At 37.1% G+C, this 13,058-nt stretch overlaps 1 protein-coding gene across 5 annotated transcripts in view; it reads left to right on the top strand.

Moving 5' to 3' along the window:
* The window catches only part of LOC101260320 (fatty acid amide hydrolase-like), a 62,826-nt gene that overhangs the window by 5,931 nt on the left and 43,837 nt on the right, over nucleotides 1-13,058 (top strand). For all 5 annotated transcript variants that reach the window (XR_011213219.1, XR_011213218.1, XR_011213220.1 and 2 more), the window contains exons 6-8: nucleotides 259-336; nucleotides 11,884-12,031; nucleotides 12,212-12,324. Coding sequence is in view for 2 of the 5 variants with exons in the window: in XM_069292411.1 (XP_069148512.1) it covers nucleotides 259-336; nucleotides 11,884-12,031; nucleotides 12,212-12,324 (339 nt within the window). In the remaining 3 variants the exon portion in view is untranslated. The remainder of the gene's footprint in view (nucleotides 1-258; nucleotides 337-11,883; nucleotides 12,032-12,211; nucleotides 12,325-13,058) is intronic.

Genomic DNA, 13,058 nt, shown 5'->3' with positions numbered 1-13,058 from the left:
CTGTCAATCATGCTACTAGTTTCTCCCATATTGTGTTGCTTTTAAGGTCTCTTAATTTTACAACATCAAAATCAAAATAGCCTCATATTTTTAGGATTTTAAATTTGTATTTTTTAATAAGTGTTTGGACATGCGATATGAAGTCAACTTTTAGACAATATCCAAAATTTTCAAAAATCATGATTTGGAATTTTTTTATGTGTAAAAAAAGTTTTGATTTGCATTATAGCATAATAATAATGTGATTGTTGTGATCAGGTGAAGCATTATCTGTATTGGATGGAGTTCCAATTGGCATAAAAGATGAAATTGATTGTATGCCTTATCCCACCACAGGTAAAAGATTTTTGTTACCTTATTTAGTAAGTATTAATTATGTTTCTCAGTACATTAATGGGCAGCCTCACCCTCCACAGGACAAGATCATATACATGTACAGTACTCATTTATTAGCAGGTTATAATGTGTCATGTATGTTGAAGGGATAAGACAATATATAAGATCTGGTGAGTCCCCTTTAGTTTACTTAGTGGTTGACATGTAGAGAGTAGCAGAAGAAAAGTATATTTCTGAAAATTTTCAACTAGCTCAAGATCATTAGCTAAGATCGAAATATTTAACTAAAGAAGAGGAAGCTAAAAATGAGAGAAAATTTTGAATCAGAAAATTTTGATATAGAAGAAGACTACTTGATTTGTGTTGATAAGAAATATACAAGACCACCCATATTTATACTAGTTCATGAATGGTTCTAGAATTTTTTCTAGATACTTCAATAAAGAAAATTTTAGTGAACTTTATCTTCTAGATATCTAGATATTTTTAAAGATAATTATCCTAGATATTATCCTACACTATTCTAGAAGCACTACTAGAACAATCTATGATATTACCAAAAAATCAACTTTAGCTTTTTTACACTCCCCCTCAAAGTGATTTTTTGAAAACTATTTTGTACTTGTCGTGCAAGAATTCAAACGAAGCTTTGAGCCACGTCTTGATGAAAATCTCGGGAGTTTTTCTGAAGTCCTTTTGGTTCTTCAAATGGTGAAGATTTTTCATCAGTAATTGATCCAGGGGAATTCTCTCCTTGTTGAGTTCTCAAACTCCCCTTTTCTCTAAACTTCTCAACAATTATATTATCGAGAGAAGCACTATCAATTTCCTGCGAAGTCTCAATACCAACATAGGATCTACTCTCATATTATCTTATCATCTCCTTGATATACTTTTTGGCAGTTTCGGAGCTTTCAAAGAGCATATCGTTTGACTCCAAGTCTTTAACATCAACTTCTTCCTCTATCTGATCTCTACTTTCTACATATGTTTCAAAAATTCCTCCAAGCCATTAATTTGCCTTGATATTGCAAATGATTGACCAAATACTTCGCTACCAATACATCTCCATCAATGCTTTTCTGTAAAGGTCGCCACTAGAACATGTAGTTTCAGATATTGTCTGTTCGGAATCTTCTTTTTCTATTTCTTTAATGGAAGCTACCATATCACCACTTGGAACATCCTAAAAAATTTATTGCTTAATGTCAGTTTCTTGCTTGTCCAAATGATCGGCTACACTATATTCTAAATCTTCGATCCAATCTCTTTCAAGGTTGATGTATATCATGGCATCTATTGCTCGAGCCTCAACTACTAAACTTTTTCCCCACTCTTCCTCTTCTTCGGCAACTTTTTGAGCAATATTGCGCTCCTTGGCTCATCAATATTTCTTTATGTGTCCTACTTTGCCGCAACTATAACATATGAGAGACTCTTTTCGTAATATTTAGAAGGTTCTTCCTTCTCTCTAGGTGAGCGTGAACCACTCGAGGAATGAGAGTGTGACATATCTCCTGTTTTTCCTTTAAAGTTGCTCTTGTCGGCTACAAGAGCATCTCCTTCTTCGTCCTTGACAAACACCCTAGCCCACTGCTTGGCTAGTAATTCTTGTGAGGTCAACAAATTTTCAAATTCCTCCAATGATGGTTGTTAAGCACATTCCTGAATCGACGTCACAAATTGAATATATTCGAGTTTAACCCAAAAATGACTATTCTTCTCATTCGTGCTTCAGAAATAGCCTCTTCTGGATTCAACAAAGACATCTTAGAACAAAAGTTCTTAATCTTCGAAAAAGTACTATGAGATAGAAAGATTACCTTGAGTAGTATTAGCCAATTCATTCTCCAATATTTGCAGCTGAGCTTCATTCTTCTTGTTGAACAAGCGATCGAGGGTCATCCATATCTCGTGAGCTAATTTACACTTTATAATGTGATCAAATAAACCGGAGGAGATTATCCTCTTCAGAATGAACTCCACCTTTGCATTAACCTGCTTCCACTTCTTGTATACACTTCTATTTTCTGGTCCGCCAGCAGGAGGACTTGTGTCATTCCCATTAAGAACATCCCACAAATCCTCTCCCACAAGGTATGATTCCATACATGTCTTCATACCTTGTAATTGGACTGCTTCAACAACTCCATCCCTAGTCCATTAACACGACCGCTAAAATCCATCTATGAAAACTAGTTGAATCTACCACCAAACTGATCTTTAAATAACACTCGCAAACCAATCTACGGCTATGAATTTGATACCATGTAGAGAATAGCAGAAGAAAAGTATAATTATGGAAATCTTCTGTTAGCCCAAGATCGTTAACTAAGATAGAAAGATTCAACTAAAGAAGAGGAAGCTAGAAAGGAAAGGAAATATCTTGAAAAGAAAACTTTGATATAGAAGAAGACTACTTAATTTGGGTTGACTACAAATGTACAAGACCACCCATATTTATACTTGTTCACAGATGGTTCTAGAAATTCTTCTAGATACTTCTACAAAAAAAAATTCTATTGATCTTTATCTTCTAGATATCTAGATATTTTCCAAGATAATTATCCTAGATATTATCCTACACTATTTTAGAAACATTATTAGAACAATCTATGATATTTCCAAAAAATCAACTTTAGCCTTTTCACATGGCCCACATTGAACTAAACCTTAATTAGGCCACATACATAGAGAGTAGTATTGTGATGAATGTACATAGGATTAGGATCAATATTTAAGTTTGTGTCATGATCTACGCCCTTAAGAACTGAAGGAATATATATAGGAGATATAGGAAGGAGTACTAATCCTAATAGGACTAGGATTAAGGAGTACTAATCCTAATAGGACTAGGATTAGTACACAGTAAATACTTATATTATTTTATACTATTTATTTAATACTATCTATTATTATCCCCCCTCAAGCTGAGCTGAGCGGAAGCAAACGAAAGCTTGGAACTGAGGTAATCGTGCTGTCGGCTCGGGAGAGGCTTGGTGAGAATCAGCCGGTTGTTCTTCAGTGGGTACATACTGCACAGTCATGGTGCCGGCCTGAACTTCATCGCGAACAAAGAGACAATCGGTATCAACATGCTTTATTCTGGTGTGTAGGACGGAATTCTTGGCCACACAGATGGCTGATTTGTTGTCACAATAGAGAGCAGGAATAGTGTGAGTGGCGTGGAGTTCGCGAAGAATATATGTGACCCACATGGTCTCAGCAGCAAGAAGAGCAAGGGCGCGGTATTCAGCTTCAGTCGAGGACCGAGAGACCTTGGGTTGTTTTTTGTACACCAGGAGATCAGGTTCGGCCCCAAAAAAAATGAGAAACCCTGATGTAGATTTTCTGTCATTTTTATCATTTGCCCAATCTGAATCTGAGAAACCCCGAAGCTCCAAGTCCCCGGGTCGAATGAGTAAACCACAACCAAGAGTGCCAAAAATGTACCTAAGAATGCGTTTTAGACAATGGTGATCATGTTCACTTGGTTGATGCATGCGCTGAGCAACTCGGTTGACAACAAACTGGATGTCAGGACGGGTAATGGCCACATACTGTAGAGCCCCAATGAGGCTGCGGAAGTGGGTGATATCGGCAAAGGGGGTGTCGGCTCCATTCGTAGACGAAGAGACTGCCATCGGTGTTGGTTGACTGGTGCATTTTTCCAGTCCAGCTTTCTACAACAGATCTCAAGCATATTTTGACTGATGAAGAAACAAGCCGTTGCTTGTCCGAGAAACCTCCATTCCCAGAAAATAATGTAACGGGCCAAGGTCCTTCATTTTGAAGGTAGTATGCATAGCTCGAGTGACATCCTGAATGAGAGCTGCAGTAGAGCCTATAATAATGATATCATCTACATAGACAAGAAGAATGACTATACCGTGTGCTGAATGTTGAGTAAACAGACTCGTGTCGTGTACGCAACACGTGAAGCCGAGTCCCTGGAGGAACGTTTTCAGACGTGTGTACCAAGCACGGGGGGCTTGCTTGAGCCCATACAGAGACTTCTGGAGTTTGCAAACATGTTGAGGGAAGCGGGGATCAACATAGCCCGGTGGTTGCGTCATGTAGATAGTTTCATCAAGCATGCCATGAAGAAAAACATTGGAAACATCCAACTGATTGATGAGCCAATTGTTGCGCACGGCGAGTGACAGTACCAGGTGAATGGTTTCCTGCCGAATAACAGGAGGACTGAATATCTCGGAGTAATCAAGCTCATACTCCTGATTGTAGCCTTTAGCAACCAAACGAGCCTTGTACCTGGAAATACTGCCATCTGCATTGTGTTTAATTTTGTACACCCATTTACAGCCCACTGGGTGCCGCCCATGGGGCTTAGGTACAAGAACCCAAGTTTTCTGATCAGTCAAAGCCTTAAACTCGTCATCCATAGCATGAATCCAATAAGCATTTTTTGAGGCAACAGAGTAAGTTGTTGGTTCACTATCGGGAAGGGGTGTATTTGGTAGTATGATAGTTTGAAAGGTTTTGGGTTTAAAGATATCGGCTTTGCCACGGGTTAACATGGGATGAGTATTGAGGGGTGGCACGGGCGGTGGTGATTCGGGGGTGGCCGGGAAGGACCCAAAACGGATTGGGCTGGAGATGTTGTGGGTATGGGGTGGTTCGGGTTGGTTGTGAGTGTGGGTGGTGGTTGCGGGTGTATTGTGGGTGACGCTCGAAGGGGTGATAAGGGGTGGTTGGGTAGTGGGTGGAGGTGTGGGGGAAGGTGGTGAGGGACCCTGTGAGTATGTTGGAAAAAGGGGAAGGACGCCAATGAATGATGTATTTGTGGAGGAGGAAATAGACTCGTAAGGAAACTCATTTTCGACAAATTTGACATTACGAGATATGTAGACTTTATGAGTTTGTGGGTCAAGACAGCGATAACCCTTGGAGGTAGGATGATAGCCCAAAAAAATACAAGGACGGGATCGGGGTTGTAATTTGTGAGTAATATGAGGGCGTAACCAAGGGTAGGCAAGACACCCAAAGACGCGGAGGTTGGTATAATTGGGAAGTTCTAAGTAAAGGAGTTGATAGGGTGATTTGTTGGAGAGGGTGTGACTGGGCATTCTGTTAATGAGGTAGTTTGCGGTGGCTAGAGCTTCTACCCAAAAGGAGATAGGGAGATGAGATTGATGTAGAAGAGTAACCACCGTTTCAATGAGATGGCGATGTTTACGCTCAGCCACCCCATTCTGTTCGGGAGTGTATGGACAGGAGGTTTGATGTATAATTCCCAGGGATTGCAGAAACTGGCCAAAGATGTTATTTACATATTCCTTTCCATTGTCACTTCGAAAAAGTTTAACATGAGAATTGAATTATGTTTTGACCATTTTTTCTAAAGTGACAAAGGTGGTGTATGCCTGTGATTTGTGTTTTAGTGGGTACAACCAAGTGTATTTTGTAAAATCATCCACAAAACAAATATAATAGCGAAAACCAGCAAATGAAGGAATAGCAGTAGGACCCCATAGGTCAGAATGAATAAGTTGAAAAGGTGCAGTTGTACGCTTCTCAGATAAAGTAAAAGGTAATTTATGAGATTTAACAATTGAACAGGAGTCACAATTGTTTACATGAATGGAAGAAAAACCTAATTGAGACATTAAAGAATTTATTATTTGAGTAGACGGGTGACCCAGACGACTGTGCCACAACAGACTGTGGCCATCAGCCGAAAAAGCCACTGGAGCCACAGGAACGCTTTCTGAAACTGGGTGGGCAGACGAACTTGTGCTAGGAAGAACGTACAGACCATGCTCACAGGGGCCCTGAAAAATCACCCTCTTGGTAGTATTGTCTAGGATCTTAAAATCACTAGAGGTGAACAAGAGTGAGCAATTATTGTCTTTTGTGAATTGGTGAACTGAAAGGAGATCGGTTTTAATAGAAGGGACGTGGGTAAGGTTACCTAGGTGAAAGATAGCGGTGGGGGTTTTAATGGTAACCGTGCCAGTGTGAGAAATTTTAAGGGACTCACCGTTGCCAACAGTAATACCATTGGAGCCATGATATGGATTTGGAGCGTTAAGCTTGGATAGATCAGAAGTAACGTGCATGTTGGCCCCAGTATCCAACAGCCATTCAGAGGAAGGGCCGGCTTGAGATGCATAATTGGCACGGATAGCACTATTTCGGCTCTCATACCGAAACCAGCAACAAACAACGGTGTGTCCTGTTTTCTGACAGATTTGACAAGTTGGACGATCCCGCTCGTAAGTGCCCTGCCCACCGCTGGAAGACGACTGGCCGCCGCTGCCGAAGGAGTGCAGGATGTTGTTGCTGCCATGCTGCTGACCGTCGTACGGCGGACGACTGCCCTGCCGACCGCCGCGCCCGCGGCCTCCGCTGTTTCTGCCGTAGCCGCCGCGGCTCCCCTGCCGGCCGCCACCACGCCCCCCGCGATAGTTCTGGCTTGCGGTAAGGGCGGTGGCCGGCTCCATAACAGTGGCTTCTCGGAAAAAAAGTTTGCTCTCCAGATCCACGTTGATTTCTTCACTTTTTAGCCACGAGGAGAGAGTAGCCAGGTCAACGGGCGTTGGACTGATTTGAACCGCCTGTTTAATGGAGGAGTAAGCTGATGGGAGCCCTCGAACGATGCACATGACGAGATCTTTTTCGGGAATGATTTCGTTCACGGTGTCGAGGGCTGTGATGATGGTGGAGACCTCATCTAAATACACCGCCATAGTTTTCGTGCCTTTGGTAATTGTGTGGAGACGATCACGCAATTGAAAAATATGAGAGTGGAAAATTGATGCATAGCGTGTTGCGAGGGCCGTCCATAGGGTTGAAGCAGTTGTGTAGGATCGGACGTGTTTCTGAACCGTGGGAGAGATGACCGCAATCAAACATGATCGGATCTGGCCATCCACGGCTTTCCAGGCGGCATGGGCCGGATTGGTTTTTCTGATTTGTCCGTGGGGTGATGATTGACGGCGGTGGTTCTGTGCTTCCATCGACGTATTTGAGAAGGTAATTGGCCTCAAGGGCTGTAAGAACGGTGATTTTCCATGTAGGGTAATTTATGTCTGATAATTTTTCGGGAATCAGGGCATGAAGATGCCAGAGAAGGAGTTTAACGCCAGAAGGAAGTGAATCGAGAGGATCCGCCTCGGTTGTCATGGCTGCCGCCGCCCAAGAGAAGAGAGGGAACGATCGGTGCCCTAAAGAGAGAAAAAAAACCTAGAGAAAAGAAGATCTAGGTTTTCTGGATCTTGATAACATGAAGGAATATTGATTGTATTCAAGTGTTAAGGGAATACATGGGAGATATATATAGGAGATATAGGAAGGAGTACTAATCCTAATAGGACTAGGATTAAGGAGTACTAATCGTAATAGGACTAGGATTAGTACACAGTAAATACTAATATTATTTTATACTATTTATTTAATACTATCTGTTATTAAGAACATCATTATTTATCAAGGATATATAGTTTCAATTCAAATGGAGTAGTATATAGCCCAACATTCACACACTTCAATTTCAAGTTCAATATCAAGGCTCTCAAACTCACATTTTTCAAGCAATATCTATCAACCAAAATAACTCTACCTACACAACAAGGCTCTCCATATATTTTGGTTCACCCAATAATACATACATACATGCCCATTATTAACTTCGTCGATTAACTTACAAACAGTACGGGTCCATGTTTGATGTTATCCATAATATGTAATCGTGGTGCAAATCTTAACGTATGATCACTACAACTCAAGCCTTTATTTTTCCCAATAACTAGCTTGCTTGCTTTAATGCACCTTTTTCATTGAATATGATTTACTAACATCAATTTCATCAACTTATTTGATTATCTAATTATTGATTCACGGGTTTGATTACCTAGCCGTCATGATCTCCCGACCAGCTCTAACCGTCTACCACATTTGACAGTCTAACTACATCGTTGACCGCGGATAAACTGAACCAACTATGAGCATTACATTGTCTTTCCGTATTTTAAACAATCAAGACACCTAGGTATATCCCTGTCCTAGACAGAAATCAATTCAACTGATATGCAAGAAAAGATCATGCTCCTTATATTCCACGTTCCATCCCTCTATAAGTTCAGAAGAAGATAATAAATTTATTCTAATGGTGATCAAACATCAAAATAGTAATCACAAGAATATAAGAATAACTAATATGATAAACAAATCATGCAAAATTAAAATCACTAAACAATCATATTTTAAGTAAATATAATTCAAGAAAGAGAAGTTCAATTTCACATAGACATAGAGAAATTACAACCAATCATTCAAAGAAAAGATGTAAAATAAATAAAAAAGAAGAAAATAAAAAAACCTAAATCAAATGTTTTTTTTATCATTGTATCCTTCTTTCTCAATAATTAATCTTATGGATTATTTATAGATGTAGAAAACCCCGAATAAAATAATTGAGTTAAAAAAAAATTGAAAATCCAAAACTCTGAATAAAATAAATGAAACCTTTTCGATGAGAAGTGGATCCCATATCTAAACTCCATTTTAACTCAAATTCTACAAGGGGACTCATAATGAGTCTGAAAGCCTTAGGATTCGCAACAAAGGTCCTTTTAGACTAAACTCAGTGTTCCAAAGCTAACGAAAACTGCTACAATTTCATTATGAGCCCTTCTTCCCAATCTTTTTGACTAAAGTCAACTGTTCAAGTTTCAAAAACTCTAAAGTACGAATCTTGCTCAAAAGCAAAACGAATGACCAATTGACCGAACTATCAGTTTCGTGAGTCATAGATGGCTTAGGATCTGTTTAAGAACACTTTAAACGCTGAAAAGAATGCAGAAAGGAGAAAATACCTAGAGTATCATTACACTTGGAAGTCTCTTGGAGTTGTGAGATAAGTTGAAGTAGGCCCTAGGTACAAATTTTTTGATATCATCTAGTATTCTATCGTACTTTAACTTTTCTGTGATGTTGATTGGGCTGCTTTTTCAAGTACAAGAAGATCCATTGCAGGAAACTTGGTTAACTTTTGTGATTATCTAATGTCATGCAAATCTAAGAAACAACATGTCAATTCCATAAGCTTAGCAGAAGCAGAGTAGAAATTTGGCCTCCATTTTGTTGAATTAGTCTAGTGGCGGCAAATGGGCGGGTTGAAAATGGATAAACATAAAATGGGTAATCATTCAACCCGCCCATATTTGATATGGGTGAAAATGGGTTGGGTAAAATACTAGTTTTCCCATATTTCATGAATAAATAATTATTTGCTTAAGAATTCAAAGTGGAGAAAATATTTTATTCTTTTTTTTAGATGAAATATGTTGAAAATACTTCATTTAATTTATTTTATTATAAAAATAAAAAACTACTAAAAACTTTTGGGGTTTTTTGGGGGGGGGGGGGCTGATAGGGGGCTACCAGGGGGGAGGGGGTCTAGGGTAGGGTGAAAAAATTAAGAGTTAAAAATATTTTAAAAACAAACTTAATATTTTTGAAGGGTCGGGGGTGGGGGGACGATGATTGGGGTGTGGTGGGTCCAGGATAGGGTGAAAAAATAAATATTTAAAGTTGAAAAAACTTTTTTAAAACAAACTTAATTTTTTTTTTTGGGGGGGGGGGGGGGTTCTTGTGTAGGGTGAAGAAATTTAAAGTTAAAAATATTTTTAAAACAAACTTAATATTTTTGAAGGGTGGGGGTTGGTTGGGGGTAGGGGGTGGGTGTGAGGGGACGATGACTGGGTGGATGGGTCCAGGGTAGGGTGAAAAATAAATATTTGAAGTTGAAAAATACTTTTGTTTAAAATGAACTTTTGAAGTTCAAAATATTTTTAAAAAATAAACTTTAATTTTTTTTTGGAAAGTGGGTTGGAGGTCGAAAGTTGAAATATTAATAGGGATCCATATATGAAAGTTTTGAAAAATTGTTTTTAAAAAAACTTGGTAACAGAAGGTTTTTTGAAAATTTGGAGAAAATTTGCAATACCCATAATTGACCCGTAGTTTACCCATAATATACCCATATTTTTAATGGGTAAAATATGGGTATAGTCCCAAATAATACCCATATTTAAAATCACTCTTTCAACCCCTATTTGATGGGCTATTTGAGCGGGTCAATAAAAAGTGGGCTTAAATTGCCAGCACTAAATTAATTTAATTAGTTGGTTTGTTTAAAATAAATTGGTATAGAATTTAGATAACATTTCCATTCATTATGAAAATCAATTTCTCTTTCACAACAACATAAACCAAATCTCTCCACTACTGACCATCTTTTAGCCGCTGCGACCATCACATTTATTGGATTCACCATGAAATTTCATTATCCCTCTTGACTTTAGAATTTTGATTATTCAATTTGTACATGAAATTAGAAAATTCTAAAAACCAACTCTTTATTAATATGATTAAAATTATTAATCATCATGACTAAACACATGATCAAATGAGTTAGAAAATTCTTATGTTGATTTTTGGTGTCCTAATTTAATAATTTAAATTCAAATTTGGAAAGAATTTTTGATTGTCAAAGAACGCATTTGAGATTTTTGAAAATAGTGAAAAAATCCATTGTTATGTATCCATTACCTCAATTTGAAAAATTTGACAAACTCATCCATGAAAATAACTTGAGTATCAATAAAAATGTTGATGAAACGGTTAGGAATAAAATTCTCGCTAGATTTTACCTTTCAAAATTATTGTTGCGGTCATCGATGATGAAAACATGAAACATATCATTAACTCCTCCAAAACTTGATTTTTTTTTGATATATCAAAGGTTTAAGACTTGATAATATTATTGTAGGAAGGAAGAAGTGAATTGGGTTGATTGATAAGCTTTTGATGTTTGCAAGGAAGAGGAAAATGTTGGGAAAAAAATTAATCAAATGGCAAAAATGAAAGATTATAAAAAATTTGTAATTTTATCTTTAAATTATAAAACTTGGAATTTCATTACTATAAGATTAAAACTATCATAAATAAAACTTGAAATTTTCTTTTCAATGAAAAAAAAGTTTCATCAAACAAATGCCAAGTAAAAAGAAAAAGAAAAAGAAAAAAAAGAAATGGGCTGGAAAGAGAAGAAAAAAAAATATAAAAGAAAATAGAATAAAGAAAGAGATAATAATTTTTTAATTGAAAAGATAATTAATATGATGTGGCAGACAAGTGTATTCACTTTCTAACACAAATGTGGGTGTGACCTTTTAGGGGGCTATATATTTCAATTTTAAACAGTTCAAGTGGCTCGTGAAATTTAAGTGTATAGCTGAAAACTGGGTAATAGCTTGCGGGGACATTTGACCATTTTGTCTAATAAGTAATTAGTTAGGATGTTAGTCTATTATTACAATATATAAATAGGAAGTTAATTTGATTATTGAACTCTAGATCTGTAATCGCACTTAAATATTGTATACCTTTCTTCCTTATTTATCAACTCTAGATCAATGTTTTTGTGTAGTACATGCATTAATATATTACATTTGAATTCCATTTATATATATTTAAAGTTTTTCATTTGTTATGAATCATGATTATCCAAATGACGTGCAGGAGGTACAAAATGGATGCATAAGGTAAGACAATGCAAGGATGATGCGGAGTGTGTGAAACGTTTGAGATTGTGCGGTGCCATATTGGTGGGGAAAACAAACATGCATGAGCTTGGTGCTGGAACTAGTGGTATAAATCCTCATCATGGGTAAGAACAATTTGTGTTTTATGTTTATTTTAATCGGAAATAAATTATAAGCCAAAGAACATCACTATCTCTCGCACAATGTTTTTGAAGAGTTTGAACAAATATGTGTTATAGTTAATTTATGTTAGAGGTGAAAAATCATGTAATTATATACTTCTTGAATATTCATTCTTCTTATAGAACTACTAGAAATCCCTACAATATTGGAAGGATTGCCGGCGGTTCTTCTAGTGGTTCTGCTGCTGTTGTGGCGGCAGGATTATGTCCTGCTGCCATTGGTGTCGATGGAGGAGGTAATTATTCACTAAACTTTCTAACATAACAATATTTATGATATTTGTTTCTCTCATTTATTTTTTCCCAATGTAAATATTTGTACTATAATAGTTAATAATGGATATTCAAAATGTATTTTAAAAAATAGGCCTAAGCTTTACTAATTCTGAAATTAGGAGGGCTTTTCTTTAGGGCGGTAACTAACATGACGTTGTTTCAAATATCTGAGGTTGTGAATAATTTAATTTATGATTTCTTGCCTGTTCTCTTCTTCGTTCAAACCTTTAATAATTCACTTTGAATGTTCCTAGGCAGGCTTAGCTTCAATTCTTTAACATTCATCCAGAAGATTAATGGTCTTCGTCATTTCTCTTTTTACTTACGTCTTCAAATAAGGTAACACTACAATTGATTTGCTTAACATGGCAAAATAACTTTCTTCTTCACCAAGGCTATAAAAGATATCATTAATATAGGTGACAAAATTCACATATTTGTTCATTCCTTCTATCACAAGGATTCCATATTTTTTTTCTTGATAAGTTAGAGTAAGGATGTTCTCCTTGTTGGCAAAACACGGATAAACACAAAAATATATATGTTAAAAGTAATAGAAATAAAATGAAAAAATAACGACACCGAGAATTTTACGTGAAAATCCTTTTAAATAAGGAAAAAACTACGGGCCAAGAGGAGCAACTGATATCACTATAGTAAGAAATTTTACACTGTGTTGTCACGAATAAAATAA

This window comes from Solanum lycopersicum, chromosome 12 (assembly GCF_036512215.1).
Source record: "Solanum lycopersicum chromosome 12, SLM_r2.1".
Taxonomy (NCBI): Eukaryota; Viridiplantae; Streptophyta; class Magnoliopsida; order Solanales; family Solanaceae; genus Solanum; species Solanum lycopersicum.
The sequence above is the reverse complement of the archived record's forward strand: the minus strand, read 5'-3'. Positions and strand labels throughout refer to the sequence as shown.